Consider the following 18,134-nt stretch of genomic DNA (forward strand, 5'->3'; position numbering starts at 1 on the left):
TTTTCTATTTTTCTGTAAAGTCTTATTTGAATGTTAAATCCTTTTAAACCGTTTAGTTTGAGGAAGTCGACAAGCGTGTAAATGTGATCTTTAATTGAGCCTCCAAAGAAAAAAAACAAAAAAACAACTAAACAAACCTCACGTGGCTAGAGCAAGGGGGGGACCTTTGGGCGGGGACTCTGACCTATTTTCAACCAATGGGAAGCTAAGATCGGCTGCGAGTGACCCAGATTCAGCCAATGGCCGTGCGACGCTGTAGCCGGTAGGCAATGCTGAGGCGCGTGCGAAGGACATGTGATTGTTCGGAGTTGAGAGCGCGAGGAGCACACAGACCGCCTCTCAAACGGTCTTTTTAAACGAGATTAAAGGGCATATCACTGATTTTTATTCAGATGCAGTAAGACACAACCTTAAGAAACACATCGGAGTTTGTGTAGGTATCCTCGGCGGCGTTAAATGTGCCAAATCATATTGTTCCACTTATGCGAAGTGGCTACATCTGTTTTCTTTGACTCGTTAATGTGGATACAGATATTCAATTGAAGGCACAGATCAATAGCAAACGCGAAAGAGTCGTCGTCGTGCGTCTGGTTCATGATATATTCTCAGTCCGCGGTGTTTGCGTCGGCTTTGTGTCCTGCTGTTTACTTGACAGCGTGAGAAAAGAGTAGAGGGGTGGAGTGAAAAATCAGCTCAGGGGCCGATGTTTGGAGCACAACCGACCCAGCAAACACTCGCTATTCGCTGGAACTTCAAGGAGGCGCCATGCTTATGTTAATTATGTTGCATTCAAGAAAACCTGGAGAAAACAAATCTTGTTAAAAAGAAACGGTAGAAAAAACCCTGGAAAGATGACAGGTTTTTATAATATGTTGTATGCTAAGTATTCCTAAAGTTAATAATGAAGTCAGACATGTTAAAATGTTTTTTCTTTGTAAACTTTTTTCATCTCTTTTAGACTGCTGTATATTCAGCTCATAATATCTAAAAATATGGGCCAAATAAGTTACCTGGCAGAAAATTATTATCAAAAGTGCCATGCTTCACATGTATTTTTCAATATGTCTTGTATAAAGTACAGTGGACCCCAGATATTCAAATCCACAAATATTTGAGACTCTCTCAAAAAACATGTATGTCTGCCTATTTTAATAGTTCATGTTTAAAAAAAAAATCTAAATCTATCCATGAATACTGAAACATAAATACATAGGAGTTTAGTGTTTATAAATTTGTTTCAATTTCCCCCCCTAAACTAGTGGAGACTCTGGTTGTTGGTAATGCACAACTCCCTTTATTTTTCTTTCCAATAAAAAGTTATAATAATTTACTAAAAAATAGTTTATTTTTTCAATTTTATTGAATTATTAAAATCATATATGATTCAAATGAACTGGACATAATTAATTTAAATTGCATGCATTTCAATCCAGTTTGCAAACAAGTCTGAAGCTATAGACATATAACTCTTGAAAATATTCTGTTTGACGCATGTTACTAAGATCTAAACAGATCAACTTAGCATTTTTGGAAAAAAAAAAAATTAAATTAAATATTAACAGAAATGAATAAGAAAATAAAACAATTACAAAACACCTAAACACTAAACATTTATAAACATATTTGTTATTGTCTTAAAAGACATACAAACATATTTTGACTTGTTTAGTTGCTGTTTTGCTGTTTCCTCAACCCTCACCCCAAGAAAATACAATGGAAAAAAGGCACACAGGCGTTCCGCTGCATGTTAACTAAATAATAATTAAAAACTTTAAATTGCATAAAGAAAAATATTCCAAAGTCAACTGAGTTGCATTGATAAATAAGTATGAATATGTAAGTTTCCACCTCACTTTCTGCTTTATAAACATTTTAGAAAAAGGTCCAATATGTGGAAATGTGCAAAGCGATTTAAAAGATAGAATAAATAAATATTCGTTAAATGTAAATAAAAAATAAATACAACAATAACAAGAAAAAAAAAAGGAAAAAACTCCTATTTACCACTTTATCCGTGTACGTGAATGCACAAGGGTCGATTTTAAGTACGTCGGAGGGTGTTGTTTTGGGGTTGTGGGCGTGGCCAACGTATGCAAACGATCCACGCCTCCGAGCGCCTTTCCCCCGTGAGCAGTGACGTGACGCGAGCGGCCCGTGTTGGTTCCAGCTGACAGGCGGAGGGAGAAAAGCGAAAACCGAGGAAAAAAATGCGCGAGTGTGTATGTGCGCGTGAAGGTGAGAGAGGGAGGGAGCGCGAGAGAGAGAGAGGAAAATAAGAGCAATCATCTAGCTGGCTCTCTCCACTACTGGATTTTATTATTTTTTCTTTCGGGGGGAATCTCTTTATTTCTCTTTATTTCTATCATCGGATCATTTCGATCATTTCACCTCAGATTTGATGGATTATTCCGCCCGGGAGATTTCCCACCGCCGATTCTTCATATTCTGCTGATTCTAATCATCTTTCTTCTCTCAGTGCACGGGACTACAGTCAGACGCCTCCTTTTCTGTTTTTATTATTACTGTCACTGTTTGTTGCTTCCATCTGGAGGGACATTTTTAGGGATTCTGTCAAGCTGACAGCCGAGCTGGACCGGTTTTGTTTCCACAAGCTCGAAGAGGACTTGGGTCAATCGTTCAGAAGTGCGGCGGTGTTTGTTGCGTTCGAGAGGAACGCGGTGACAGCAACTCCAGAGGGATGAATTAAACCTGCTCAGCATGCTGCCATTTTGGAGATAGACCCCCCCCCGACCCACCACCCTCAGTTTTTAAATTTTTATTTGTTTTTGCACATTTTACATGGGCCGAGGGAAAAGCGGGATTTCAAGAGGAGATCTCACGCACGCCTCACCTGTCTGCTCGCCTTTTTTACGGCACGCGCGTTAAACTACAATCTCTGAGTGGATTATTTTGATCTTGAGCTCCAACTCTGCAGGTTGCTCCGCTCCACCTCCCTCCACCTACCCCCTCCACCTCCTCCTCCTCCTTCTTTTCCCTAGAAGTTATGTCAAGGCCTCTCACGCAGCTCCTGCCGCCGGATCTCCCTGCAGGGGCCACCAGTCCGCAGTTTGGGGCCAGCAACCCGGCTGGAAGTGGCCCCCAAGGCGGACACCTGACCTCCATGACCAACCTGAAGTCTCTACTCCAGCTGCCAATCAAGGCCGACCAGAGGGTCACCAAGGACTGCTGCGAGATGAAGGGTGAGTGGGTGCACGTGAGTGCAGAGGAGGGCTTCCTAAAAGCATGGGAAGTACTAAAGGGAAACACCTCAACCAGGGAGCCAGTGCTGGGATAGCGCACAGAAATGAGCAGGAAACAGGAACAAAAAGTTCTCCAACACCTGTCAGTGATGCTTGGATGCGATATGAGGTGTTTATTTGATGCATTAAATGGATCCAAAGCGATAAAATCTAACAAAACAGTTGTAACAATTTGCATTTATTTTATTTACATGTGACTGTTTAAATTAATACTTATGAATTCTGAATATTTAACCTGCACAGCATATAACCATTCTCCACATTGTTTCTTAATACATGCCAGTAAAAGGAGTAAATAGCAGTTTTTAAATTTGAATGTTTTTGTTCCTTTCATCAAGTAGAACTGAAGCCAAACACTGCAACGTTTGTGCATATTAAGGGTGCGTTTGATTTATTAGTCAAGGACATTCCCCAATTTGGCTATTACTGCTTCATAATAATCTGAGATTTGTTATTAATGACTTTGGGTTGTTTCAGAACAAAATAGACTCCAACCTCCAACACTCTCACTGTTAAGCTCACACCTCTACAATAACGGGTTTCCGCTCTTCAAAACAAGCACTTCCTGTTTCATTTTGCCAAAATTTCAATGTTTATGGTGTTAAATCTTTTCTTAAATTTTTCTTTGAACACCAGTCTTTGAAGTTAAATCGCTATTGAAAATTGTACTTGCAAGCTAACATGTTATATAAAAATGGAAATAATTTAACTGCCGGTAAATACTTCAGCAAATTCAGTTTTATAGTGTACATTTTACTCTCCTGTGGAAAGCCTGGAGATTTGTGAAGAGCAGTACGAAATGTTTTTGCATTTTCTCATGTTTTATTTGCCTAATTCAAAATACACTCTCCTCTAATTTTCTACTTTTTAAATCGAGGCAAATATAATAAGTTTTGGATTTTGTTTTGGAAGTTTTGGATGGACTTTTGCCATTCTCCTTTGCAGATTTGGAAAATAATTACCTGGTTGAGTCCTGATCTAAAATGCAAACAAGCATTAATCATTACAGAGTCTCTCAAAGGAATATTCTGGGGGATTATTCATGGGTGTATGCATGTGTGTGTGCATGTGACTGTGTGGGTATGTGTGATTGTAAAATACAGAGGAGCTGCTTACTCAACACACTCACATGCACACTGGTTTCCCTTCAGCCCTCTGTCTGCAGGCCTGCTGGATTTTTTAGAGACTTTTGTTTTGCATTTGGCGGTGAAATGCACTGATCTGGATGAGAATGAAGGGAAAAAAAAGAGTGGTTGTTTCTGTTGAGTCTGATTCTCCTGACTGTTTAGAAAGGGGTTAGTGAGAGGAATTGAATTGTTTCCCATGCACCAGCTGCCACGACAAAATATTAACCAGGCTGCCTCTTCTTTCTCTCCGACTGTAGAGATGTCATTGCTGCTAAAACATGCCCATGCACACACACACCTGATACGGTAGCATTTTTTAAGCTCTGGTTTACTTTGATCCACCAGCTGATTACTCTTCTTTTGCAAAAATCTCAACTCTTTTCTTTTAAAACAGCAAAAATTGTGTCACAAAACCGGTCGTCTTTGGACTAGTGGCGTCCTGCAAATCAACCCCTTACCAAGAGTAGTGAAAAGTGAACACACGCAGATGTAGGAAAACAAAAGAAAAGTTGGCCAGCGCAATTTGGCGACCCCTGGTGGTTTGTTGGTGCAGCTGCCGCTCTTTCCTCTTGATTTTTTCCCCCCTCTGTGCATGAGGAGGAGGATGATGATGGTGAGCACAGCTGACAGGCTCTCCGAGGAGCCAGAAAGCATCTGAAAGGCTCCCACTACCCTCGCTGTCAGCGCGTGCTGCATTCTCTGCTGATAGGTGATGCATTCAGGGGCAATCCAAGGAAGGCTTTTCTTTTTCCAGGTTGCCTCTGGATGTTGTTGCCCTTCCCCTTCCTCTGTTCATAGTGGACTCTTCTGCTGTGTTTTTACCCCTCTGCCCCCTGGCTAGCTTTGTTTGACGCCTTCGCAAACACCCACTCCATCTCACACGTTTCTCTCCTTCTCTCTCACACGTCTTTGAGTTTTTTCCTCTGTCTTGCTCTCTTCTTGCCTGATCCCTCTGTTTTTCACTCCCCAAGACTCCCTCTGCTCATTTACATGTTCTCAGGGTTTGTTTTCCTCTTTTCAGTCTCCTCACTGTGGCTCCTTCTCCAAAGTCATTCATCTCTTCTGTCTTTCTTGCTTTCTCACTCTTTTTTTTCTTGAATGTCTTCCTTAGATTTATTCAAATCATCCATCTTTCCAGTCTCTTGCCCATTCTTTTTGCTGTATTACATTCAGTATAAGCCCTGGTGCACTTTAATGACTTGTCTACATTAGTTGAAAGTGTCACTATCGCTTAAATTAAAGGTGCCACTTTACACGTAGTCGTACCATCTGCTTGCCCTCTGTAGCTGAAGTAGATGGTAGTAGATGGTAATGTAGCTGAAGTACTACATTTACCTTATCGAGATGACTTTCTGTACAGTTGGGTTTGGGTTATTTTCTTACTTTATTAGGTTTATACTGTTGCTTGTTACAGGGGTACTGTATAAAAGCAAGCACTGATTGCCTAATTTTGTTTTTACAACCATTAAATTATTAAAATGTCCCTGACCTCCTTTTGTCGTAGCACAGCTACACTGCTGTGTCTTGAATATTTCAAATTACAAAGTGTTCCAGCTTCTTCTGCAAACAACAAGATACTTTATAAAGTGATGAAGCCTAATGGAAAAATAATAAAGTAAACACACTCTGAAGCTATTCAAGACAACAAAAAAATTATTGCTTTCCTCTTCATGTTCTCATTATTTAACTGCACAGAGTTCCACAAAACGAGGTGTGAATCGTTTCTGGGGACTTTAAATATTTCAAAGACACCACGCTAATTGTGCACTTTAATTGCTGCCTCTAATTTATTAATAGTAAAGAAAATATTTCTGCTCAACTTAATAGAGTGAAGAAGTGCAGCAGGCTCAGCAGGTGCCTCTGAGTAACTTTTAGATTATCATTCTGCACCGGAGACCTGGAGTTAGAGAAAAAACACCCTGCATGGTTCCTCTGAAAACATATGCTTCTATAAATACCTTCTTCATATAAATAGTTAAACACATCTTTGATCGTGTTGACATACAGGCTCTTTTGCCTTCAATTACAGCACTGTGCAAAAGTATTAAACCAGCCTGCCATTTCTGTATGACCTCAGTTCCAGCTGTCAGAGTTAATTTGATTGTTTTGATCATTCCTCAAGGCTCTCTGATGACCTTTTAATGCGCCCCCTGAAACTACTCTCACTGGCCACTTTATTAGGTATACCTGCTTAGCAGACACTTATCCCAGATAGTGTACAACTTAACATTGAGCATTTCGGAAACTGCCAATCTACTCATATTTTTATGCAGTACCATATCTCAGGTTTACTAGTACTAGTTTAAGTGACAAATTATTTGCTTATATCAGGACATTTTCCCCATTTTATAAGGAAAATAATCTGCCATTGGAACTAGTACTTTTTCATCAATTATAAGGAATTTCAGAACTGTCTTAATTCAAGTGAATGAAGATATTTGCACTGGAAACTAGAATAGAAATACTGGAAAAAGCCATTAAGTGGATATTAAATAACACTTTAAGTACACTTTGAGTTTGCAATAAAGTCGCATTCCTTAGAAGCAAAGTATCAAGAAAGGAGGAATTTCTCAGTCAGTTGGTAGAGATATGGAATCAAAACAAACAACAGACCAATCTCGAAAGTGATCGCTTAAACAAACGCTAAAACAATCTATTCTTCCTTTTGTTGTGATAGTTTGTTATCCTGCCATTGGTGACATGTTTAATTTCCCCTCCTGGTGTTTCTCTTCACTCTGTGGAATAATTCAGAAAAATTCTGAGAAAGCTGCCAGGCAGGTGGTAAAGATGCTGCCGTGGAGAGATTAGAACGAACACAGTGGCCTCTGTCCTCTCCTCTCCGTCCCTCCGCAGCTGTTTTCCAGCTGTATTCACTCACATGTTAAAGCTCTTCAGTTCTTGGCTGCTGAGAGACTCTTCCACCGTCATTCTATCCTGCTCCATTTTCTACCCCCTTCATCCTTTCTAAATAAGCTCTTTCAGTATTTCATCACCTTTCTAATTCAGTGTGGCATTTATTTGCATACAGTGGTGACATTGTATGACATCATTGCTCCATGTATTCATTTACTGACTCATTTTCCTTGCCTTTCATGTGTAATGTGAAGGATTTCCTTTTTTATGGTGATGGTTTATTGATGCAGCAAGCCCGCATCTGTCTTGCTGCCTCTCAGTGGGGTCAAAGTTTGAGGCTGGTTAACTTTATTTTTAGATGCCTTTTAATGATTACAGCTAAGTGGTTCTGGGGAGAGAGGAAAAAAACGAGTAAAAAAGGAGAGGAAAAAAACGAGTGGAAACAAATTTCTCAGCTGCTTGTAGAAGTGTTATATTTTCTTGTCCTAGTGTAGCACATTAGCTGTGGAAAGTCTCCACAAAAAATGAGACCATAATAAAAAATTTCATAACCTCATAATCTTTTCCACATATATTTTTACATTTATCCTGAACTATTGAACTGAAGAAACAACACAATAACCTAGTTGATTAAAAGTGTGTGTTGAATCACGTTTCAGTTTGGTTTAAACACTTAGCAGCAGAATTTCAGATTTCTTTCACAGGAATATTTTAGCATCTTGACTTGACAGTATTTGTCATTTAAATTCATATATTCCATATAATACGTAATGTTTCAGGACCATGGACAGTGCACAAGAATGATAAAAACACAGAGACACGCATCCATGCCCTCATGGACACACACACACACACACCCGTATCTAAGGCACAATAAACATAACATTTATGTTTTTGGATTGTGGAAGGAAGCCGGAGTGCCTGGAGAAAACAAATGCATGCACATGAAGAACATGTGAACTACATGCAGAAAGATGCTAGGAACATTCTAGCTGCAAGGCAACACTGCTACCAACCTGTTTGAACAATTCTGACTAAATTTCTTATTTGAATCTGACATAAAACCAGAAAATGCACTGAATAATATCAGCTAGAAGAGCAAAATCTTGGTATGATGATTTTTTTTGTTGAGTGTAGAGTAGATTTAATCAGCAACTGAAAGGCTTGGCTGTGTGAGGTAATGTGTCATCGCTGTGTTCTGCCCACTAAAGATCAAACCTGTTGAGTGTTTTGTTTTCTCCTTTGAAAAATGCTGCCATTTTCATCTTTTATCTGGGATTTCAAAGCATTCTTATTGCAACTCTGCAACTGTTCTGTTGAGGGGAAGATGTAGCTGTGAAATGAAATGACATTTTACTGCACTGCTTTGACAGGCCTTTGTTTAGTGTTTAATAGAAACATCAATAAATCATTGCACATCGTGGTTAGAGGGCAGTTTAAGAGGAACAAACTAATTAGATCTCAGTGGAGGAAATAATCAGGCCACTGCCTTTGTAATTAAAGTCCCTGTGAAATGTATTCAGTGTCTAATTGCTCCGTTTCCATTTTTCCAACATAATAGTTCCAACTTATCTCACCTTGTCAGAATAGAGCTGATTTTGAGATTTTATTTGACCAAATAAATTCCAGCAGTGCAACTCAGAGATTGGATAATTTGTCTGACCTTTACTTGTCAAACACAATCAGTTTCATTGGGCTGTTTTCTGAAATATCCTTCCTTCTCTTCCTCCAGACAAAGACAAACCGCAGGACTCTGATGAAGACTCGCTGGGCATCAACAACGGAGGCCCCGGCGGGACGGGAGGGACCCCAGGATCCGGTCCGCTGCGACCCAACTCCCAGTCGGCCTTCCTGGGGCCACTGCTGTGGGAAAGGACCCTTCCATGCGACGGAGGCCTCTTCCAGCTGCAGTACATGGATCTGGAGGAGTTCCTGACTGAGAATGGGATGGGCATGCATAGTAACGGGCCCAGCTCAACCAGCGCCCAAATACCCTCTCAGGTAGGATTATGACACATGGAAACCACTGAAGGTGTGTCCGAACTACTGACTCATTTCCACTGAGTAGTACGGTGGTTTGGTAGGCTGTTTTGTCTGTTCCTACTGTAAAAGCAGCCAGTATAACCAACACATACCGCACCGTACTGCTCAATGTAGTGATTGAGCAGTACGGTGTTGCTTTTTGACATTAACATGCATAAAAGCAAAGGAAACTTAAAAGAAACGTTTATTTAGGCAAAACATTATTCTTTCACCGAAAAACTTAGCTAAAGCAGACCTTTAGTTTGAGTGTTTATATTCAAAGGGAAAATATAATTTTTTGTGTCTATGAATTTCTTTTATAAAAAGAGTTACTGAAGCAGTTTATGTAATTCCTATCTTACTTTTTCAACATGAACAGAGTAGAACATTCTATATGTAATCCATGACTTTTCTGCTTCTTTGTGGTATACATAGAGTAACAGCAAAGAGGCTTGTTTCTCTTAGTTTGTTTCCTCATAATAGGAAAGACAAGAGAACATGCCATTCAAGTAAGATCTACTGTATGTGTGTTGAGCTCTAAACCTCACTAAAACAATTGCAGAAAAGAGTCACCAGATCTACATAACAACCACACTCTTCATGCCAATTGGTTGTGTGGGAGTCAGGTCTGGAAAAAGCAATTTCTTCACAAGTGGAAATGTGTAAAGTTTTCTGCTACTACTGGAACCATGCATGATAGTCAGATTAGATTGATGTGGAGCTTTTTGGTAACAAAATGGTAGGTAAACTGTGATGCTGTGGACCTGCTTCTTTACAACCGGCCCTAGTAAACTTGCTAGAGTCAAGAGTATTATGAACTCTTTGAATTACCAGGACATTTTAAATGAAAATCTGCCATCCTCTGCCAGAAAACTGAAAATGGGATTTCATTGACTCTTTCAGCAGGATTATGATCCAAAACATGTGGCTAAATCATAACAAAAATGGTCCAGAAGACACTAAATTAACCCTCCATGGTGATGTTAGTTTAGCATTCTACAGAAAATCATAAGTGCCTATAAAATTATTTACCCACTTGAATGTATTACCCTTTTCTTGCTTTTACAAATCAGTCATGACCTACATAATTTGCCTTTTAGACAAAGAAAAAAAAACATATTTAAAGTCACAGTAGAAACTGATTTCTGCAAAATAATGGTGAGAGGGCAGACAACATGGATGATCTTGAAAAATTACGTATAATTTTTCAATTATTTTTTTTAAACAATTCAGTAATCGTGATGATAGTTTGGATACTTTACTGAATAATTGTTTGAAGTTTATCAAATAAAATTTAAACTATTTGCTGTTAGAATAAAACGTTAAAAGCAAAATATTTATTTTTAGTCAATCCATAAATTCTCACTGGATGACCAGATCTGTGTGGGACAGATCAAACATGAAACTGATCTAAAGATTTCTGTGAAGCTTTTACTCTGATTTTCACTGTTTGAAGTGTTCTGCTGCTTCATCTGCATCCAGCGGAGCAGCTACCACTCTTCTCTCTCTTTATTCCAACAAACCAGTTTTAATGTTCGCTGCTCAACGTTTGGTTTGATGTGTTGGGTTGGAAACGGTGCGGATTCCTGCAGCGTGACAGTGACACTTCTGTCAAATCTATCGCACTGCAGGTTCAAATCCCGAGCAGAATGAATAATGACGTTACAAAGGCTAATGTTCCCCTCACGCAGCTACAGCTTTCCTCATCACACGGAGGCAGAGCAGCTGTTTACTGCCGACATCCTCTGCAGAGTCAGATCTTCTCACTTATCTGTCAAATCTGCAAAGTGTTTCCCTAAGTCACAACGTGTCTTAACATGATCAGATGCAGGTGTAGCTATTCTTATCCAGAGTGGAAGTCTTAAATCATTCCTGGTTTCTACCTATATCATTTAAAGTTTTCCAGGCTTCTTATGGTTCTTTTATTATGTTTCTTTGAACGTTGGTTGCTTTTATCTCAAAAATGTATTTATTTTTGCTTCACTGTTTGGTCTCATTGATTTTCTTGCATTTATCATAAATACTTAAGATAACGCAGTGCTTTTGACAGTTTGACAGTCGAAAACAAAATGATTCCCACCGAGCTATTGGCTGATAACTTGACATACAAACTTTATTAGAGCCTTTCTGTTAGGTAGGTACATTTCAGTGTTACTGGATCCAGAATAAATCAACAATTGGATATTGTAAGTCAGGTCCCTCCAATGTTCTCACCGTTGGGAGTTTCTTCTAGTTTCCAGTGATCTAAAGTGCAATTTATAACTATCAGTTGTGTTTTTAAGAAAAAACGTTGTTTCTGAACTCTTCCTTTTTCAAATCTTCCCAGAGCTCCCAGTCTGCAGTGCCGAACCAAAGCTCCCAGTGTCCTCCCACATCTCCTCCACCTTGCTCCTCCTCCTCCTCCTCCTCAATGTCCTCTTCATCTTCCTCCTCCTCGCTCCTCGGATTGGAGACCGTTCAGCCACAGGCCCCGCTGCCGCCACCTCAACAGCAGCAAGGCATGATGGGAGGTCCAGAGTTACTAAATGGTGAGTGATGGTGAATTTCCTAACTCCAGAAGCGTTTGGTGATTTGATGGGAATTTGGTCAGTGGATCAATAATCTGTGAATATTTGAACCACTTTTTGGTTGTTTAGGCCTGGACATTTGAATGCTTCATAGATAATTGTTGAATAATTGGGTTTTCCAGTTGTTTGAAGAAAAATTAAGGACAATTTAATCCAATATATATAAGCATATGATTTAGGGGGTGACTTTCAGAGCTTATTGCTGCTCTCTGCAATTTGACCTGATTTGTGTCCAGTTTTAAGCCATTTTGACTGTTGGAACCATGATTGTACATTTTCATTCCCGTCTATTTGTTCAATGGAGCATGTGATGTTATCTGGGACACTAATGAGGACTAATTTGTACAAACATCACATTAACTAATGTAAATTCAGCAGTCTGATGGCTTGAACAGTAACCAGAGAAGGATTTACTCTAATTATGGCTCTGTATGATAAATGGCTGTGGTCTCTGACCCTCCCTTCAAAAGACTGTTTTCATCTTTTATAATACTCTGATTTATTGGTTCATCTGTGCAGAGTTTGATGTGAGCCAGAGATACCAGAAACCAGCTCTTCCTCTCTCTTTTCTATTCATTTCTTTTGGCTAAGAGGAGTTCACAACAGTTTCCAATTTTACTAATTCAATCCACAAAGTTCTTCTTCACAAAGCCGATGATCCTGGCTTTTGTTCATTCCCGGGAGACCTAAAGATGATCGTTATCCCTTTTCCTGTGATGATTTGTAAATGACAGATAGCCACAGCTCTTTCTTAAATTTCCCCGGATGTATAGACATTTAGAAGAAGGAAGACGGAATAAGGAGACAAATGTTTAAAAAACAGTTGAACAGAAACTGAGGGAAACCAAATCTCTTAGAGAGCTGTATGAAAATTGCTTTGACACATTCTAGGGATCTTACACTGCCTGGAAAATTATGAAAAGGTGTGGAATTTCATTTCAAACTCAGGTTGAGTTCAAAGAACAGAGCATAGTATGGAGAAATGTTCATCTTTTCAGACTTAATTCATTTCCCATTTCTCTACATTTTTTTATATTTCCATATGTCCATCTTTCCATTGCTTACACAGAATTTCCTTTTAATCCTAAATTTCCATTTCTTTTCTTAATTTAAAATGTTTGAGTTTTATTGTATTTTATTGTATATTTATTTGCTGTTTTGTCTGATAACATGAGGCTCTAATTAAAATGAGAAATAACTGCACTTAGTTAGCTTCTCATATCTCTGCCTCAACCAGTAATTGAGAACAAAACTTTGCGATTTGTGGTAAGCTTGTTAAAAATGGGTTCCAAATCTGTAGGGTTGAGACTCTGATGTGTTCCACGAAACATTAAGTTAGGAGGCTTGAAATGATCTTCATGGATCAAGTTGGATTTGGAAAGGACCTAGACCAGCATACTTGCCATTAATTGTTCAAACAAGCACAAACCAGTTCTCATAAATGGTTGAATATAGCATGATTGTTTTATGAAGCTGTTTTCAGATGGTTTGTTGGTTGTGTTTTTCCTGTCAACAGACAAGGCCAGAAGTCACTGTTGCTGTTAATGTTCCTTGTTAATCAGAAGCTGAAACGTTTATCAACTTCTGGTACGAACCCAAACCAAAGCTGTTTCCTCAGTGCTAAACTGAATCATCAGCAAGGAGATTTTAATGGTATTGAACAGAAATGTATTAATCAGGTTGGAAAAGTCCAGAAAGAAAATGCAGCTTGAGATGTAGGTGTAATGCTACTTGACACGCCATTGGCTGGTGTTTACAAAGCAGCCAATCCCGTAGCACCAATCATTTTCCTAGGCACTGATACACTGTGCACCCAAGCACAAAAATAATGAAGTGTGTAGATGTTAGCTTCTCTAGTAGTTTTAAGAAAGTTTCCACTGTGCGTATTCTCACACATTAAGATATATTTGGTATTTTGCAGACAGCTGTGGTCACTAAACTCCACAAATACCGGAGGATTCACTGGACGTGGTTTTACTCCTGCCAAGTCCTGCCTGGACTACTATTATTGATATTATTCAACTTGAAGTCTATTTCTGAGATGATGTTAAACTGTTTGAATATATAAACATAACATTAGCTTTGTTGCCTAAACCAAAGAAGCCAAGAACTAATTATTTAAATTTACACACCAACAATTCCAGAATTTCTTCAGTTTGTGCAATGGTCTATCTTTACATTGAACCATCAGTAATAATCATTTCCCAATATATTGGAAGGAAATTAAAAAGCTAATATCCATCCATTTTCTGTACACCCTTCTCCCTAGTGGGGTCAGGAGGGGTGCTGGTGCCTATCTCCAGCTAACGATTCGGGTGAGAGGCGGGGAACACCCTGGACAGGTCGCCAGTCTGTCGCAAAAAAGCTAGTATAAGATTTGTAATTTTACGAAAGATTTACTTTTTTGGTTTACAAATTTCTTCTACTAACCAGATCCTCTCTAATATGAAGTATTAATATAAGAATTTGAGATTGATGGCTCTTAAAGACACAGATTCAGAGACTGAGAAATAAAACAGTTAATAAAAGCTGTTCACTGGGGAACCAAACAAACACTGAAAGCAAAAAGAGGTAATAGAAATGAGTTAGTCATTAGGTATTCATAAGTATGGATATAATTATTTTATAATTAAGGGAGATTCAGATAACTGAGGCAAATTCAGAACAGTTTTCCTACATTTCAGTGATTATTGGACAAAACAAAAGTTGGAGTGAAATGTTGTGTCCTTACATCACCTTAGAGGTTGAAGGTGTCAAACAAAACAAAATCCAAAGGTGTCCAACAAAACAAACAGTTCCTGCTGTGGTTTTAGGTAGGTCACTCAGGATCTTTGAACCTGTCAGTCTTCCTCTGTTTGCATGGATTTCCCAAAATGCCCAGCTTCAATGCGAAATACAGGATCTTCAAAAATGCAGTAAATCGTGCAAGTTTCGAATCTGCTCTTTCCATCTTCTGCTTGTCCTGTTGCTATGTTGTGGAGAAAATACCTGCCTGACCTCGTCACTTAAAGGGGTGTTTGTTACAGTTTTCTTTGTGCTATATTCAAATTTGTTAGAGAATAAACTGCTTTGAATTTGTAGAATGAAAGTCTTGGTGCAAAGCAAAAAGGGGAAAAAAACAGATACGGAGCCCTGGAGGGTCTGTTTCTGAGAATTCTTCCAGGGACTTTGTGCTCGGATTTTTATTCCAAGTCATAAACAATAGAAATAAGCTGCAGAGATCTGTGAAAAAATATTCTTTTGATGAAATGAGATACAGACAGAGAAGCAAGAGGGAAAGCAGCAGAGGTTCAGTCAGGCTAGCGAGGCTGCTACACAGAGAATACCACTGCTGCAATTCAAATGTGCCTCCAGTGATTGTGTGTCTTTGAACACAGTGCGTCAGTGTGTGTTTGTGTAAATGCATACATTTTAGAAATGGGTTCAGTTTTGTGTGCAGAACTTTGTGCATTCGAGAGCACCTTTGTTTGTCTTTGTTTTGGCATTTGCATGCTGCTATTTTAGCTTTAATGGAAACACACATTCATCCTGGTGTGTGGGCGTGTGTGTACGTGTGTGCTCTTTATTCTGAATTATAAACACGTGACTGGGTTGAGCTTGATGCATCCAGCCAGAAATCCCTCCGGTCGTTGTAGAGCTGAAGTGTTACTACAGAGCTGCAGAGAGAGCGAGAGAAAACCGGGAGAGAGAGTTAACCAGAGAGACTGATGGAAAATAGGCTGGAAATAATAATCTCATCCACATGCACATGTTTTACTTTGATTTTAATTTGTGCTCAGCAGAAACGGAGAACAGCTCAGAGGGAGGCGAAGCATAAAAACATGGATGCAGCTGTGGTTTTGCAAAGCATCCTGGTGATAGTTTTCATCTGCTGCAAAACATGAATAATCACCCTGGGTCTCTTTGTTGAAAGAAAGTAAACCGAACAACAAATAGTCACATCATGTTGGGGTTAATTGATAGTGAAAGTTTTGACTAACATATAGACATAAAACAATCCAAGAGAGTCAGTGGAGCTTCAGGCAAAAAGTCTGAGTCCTGTTTCATTGGTGTAGATGAGTTTGAGAATGATGAAGGTGTCTGTCCCTTTAAATGGAGATTTTTCTAAAGGTATCAACTGTCCTTTCAGATACAATAAATAAATTTTCCTAGGCTAAAATACATCAAAGTAGTTCATTTAGTCAAAAAAGAAAGCGCTAAAAACAATCACTAGACATGATTTTATCCAGAAATCTAGTAATTATTTTAATAAACTTATAAACTACACATAAAAATCTAAGCAGATCCTAAATTAGCTAAATGCTAAATGAAATAATCAAAGTTTCTTACAGCAGTAGAACTAAAGTGGTCAGTAAAGGAATAAAATTTGGTTGGACTTTGGGTAAAAGTATTATCTTTATGTCAAAACCTTTGGCTGTTGAGAAACAGTGTGAGGCGTTGAACGTCTCCTGCTATGCTGGGCATTTTCATACATTTTTCCCTGGTGCTTCATTCAATAGCACAGAGAGAGGCTGGTAAAATACATGGGATGTCACTTCTAAGAAATGAATATGAATTAATCTGCTGCTAATTTTTGGTTTATGCAAAGCAAAGAATTTTTTTTATTATTGTCTGATGGGTTTCAGGCTTTAATGATTAATTTGAACCAGTTTTTCAGATGGTAAAGAAAAACAGCAAGATTTTCAAAACAAACGAGGGATGCAAAAGGTTTTCTCTAAAGCACACAGGGTCAAAATTTACCTACACCTTCAAATATATATATATACACTAGTATCTGGTTTAATGTTCCTTAAGTTTCAACTCCATCACATGCTTTTTGTTACCATCTGCAAGCCTCTGCACCTTTTGCAGTCAGGTAGAAGTTTTTAACGCTTAAAAATCTGTGATAACTTTCAAACACGTTTGTTTCTGTGGTGCTGGTGTTGTACAAAATGGATTAAATGATAAATAACCACAAATTGTTTAAGCTTTCCTCAAATTAACAATTAGATAGTTCTGTCTAAAGCTCCAAAAGGAAAGTGAACTGAACTGCTTTTACAGTGGAATTAAGGATTACACTGTATGTAAACACCTAATTTGAGCATGCAAAAAAACTAACATCTACATTAGTTTTTATCCATGTTTCGGGCAAGATTATTATTATTATTTTTTAAAAATCTGTGATAATGTATCAGAATGTATAAAACCTTTTAAAAGTATACAATTTTCAATTGACACCCATATCTGTTTTTGGATTTGAAATAAGTAAAGATGATTTTCTGGCTCTTTTTGCATTTAAAATGTACTTATAATGAATGGCAAGCTCTATTTATTGGCAGATACTTAAACATGTCTGCATTATAGAGTAAAACAACATTTTCTGAGACAATAAGAATCCTTATTCTGATCTTGAAATTGACCTGTAGCAAGTTTCTATTCATTGCTTTTTTAGTTCAAGAAAAATATAGATCCCAAAAGTTTATTGAAATTCATTACTTCAGTGCATCCAGGTTATCTCATTCAGTCCAAAAAAAGAGAGAAAAAAATGTAAATTGCAAACAGATTGCTATCTTAATATTCCCTAGAGCCACTGCATGAACTCATTACTCGTGAAATGTGAAAACATGTGCCGCTCAGATTTTCCTTAGCTCTTACCAAGGCGCTCTTTAACAATGAGCAAATGTTATGCCACAGATCCCAAGGATCAGAGTACATGACATTTTTAGGAATAACCGTAAAACCTGAAATCTTGTCTTGCTGTCAGCTCGTCACTTCTGACTGTCTTTCAGGTGAAGTACAATAAGAAAAAAGACTGATAAGTTGTTCTTTTGCTCGAGGCTGATTTGTCCTCCAAACTCCATGGGAATCCGATGGAGAAACAGACGTGTGGAGACTGACAATAAAGACAGAGGTGGATGAACAGATAGAAAATTTATGCTGAAATGCCTCGTATGGTGCTAGAATCACAAACAGGCCAGTCAAGTTTGAGATGATATAAACTAGGTCTTCCTGTTCAGCTGCTATGCATGTCTGATTTTGTTGTTGTTTTAAACAGACTCAATAATATAAATACTACAAAATATTTTTGCATCATCTCATTTTCAATATTTAAAAGTAAAGCAGAATATTTTTCTTATCATTGAGTGATTTAGCCGTGAAGTTGTTTGTATTCAGATATGCAAAGTGTGAAAATAGTTTAGGTTTGTTTAAACTTGTTTTTATATGTCAAAGACAATTATGCAAATAAAGCCAACACATTATATTGTACTGAAAAATCAAATACAATGTTTACATGCTTTCTGCATCACAGCTTTAGACTGAACTCT

The 18,134-nt window shown here is 38.3% G+C and overlaps 1 protein-coding gene across 1 annotated transcript in view; it reads left to right on the forward strand.

Annotated features, from left to right (window-relative positions):
* The first annotated feature begins 2,058 nt into the window (after nt 1-2,058).
* Nucleotides 2,059-18,134, forward strand: part of dbpa (D site albumin promoter binding protein a) — a 36,546-nt gene continuing 20,470 nt past the window's right edge. Inside the window, exons 1-3 of the mRNA XM_032580918.1 lie at nt 2,059-3,200; nt 8,973-9,241; nt 11,589-11,790. Coding sequence (XP_032436809.1) covers nt 3,005-3,200; nt 8,973-9,241; nt 11,589-11,790 — 667 coding nt within the window. The 5' untranslated portion in view covers nt 2,059-3,004. The remainder of the gene's footprint in view (nt 3,201-8,972; nt 9,242-11,588; nt 11,791-18,134) is intronic.

Source organism: Xiphophorus hellerii, chromosome 13 (genome assembly GCF_003331165.1).
Source record: "Xiphophorus hellerii strain 12219 chromosome 13, Xiphophorus_hellerii-4.1, whole genome shotgun sequence".
NCBI classification, from domain to species: domain Eukaryota; kingdom Metazoa; phylum Chordata; class Actinopteri; order Cyprinodontiformes; family Poeciliidae; genus Xiphophorus; species Xiphophorus hellerii.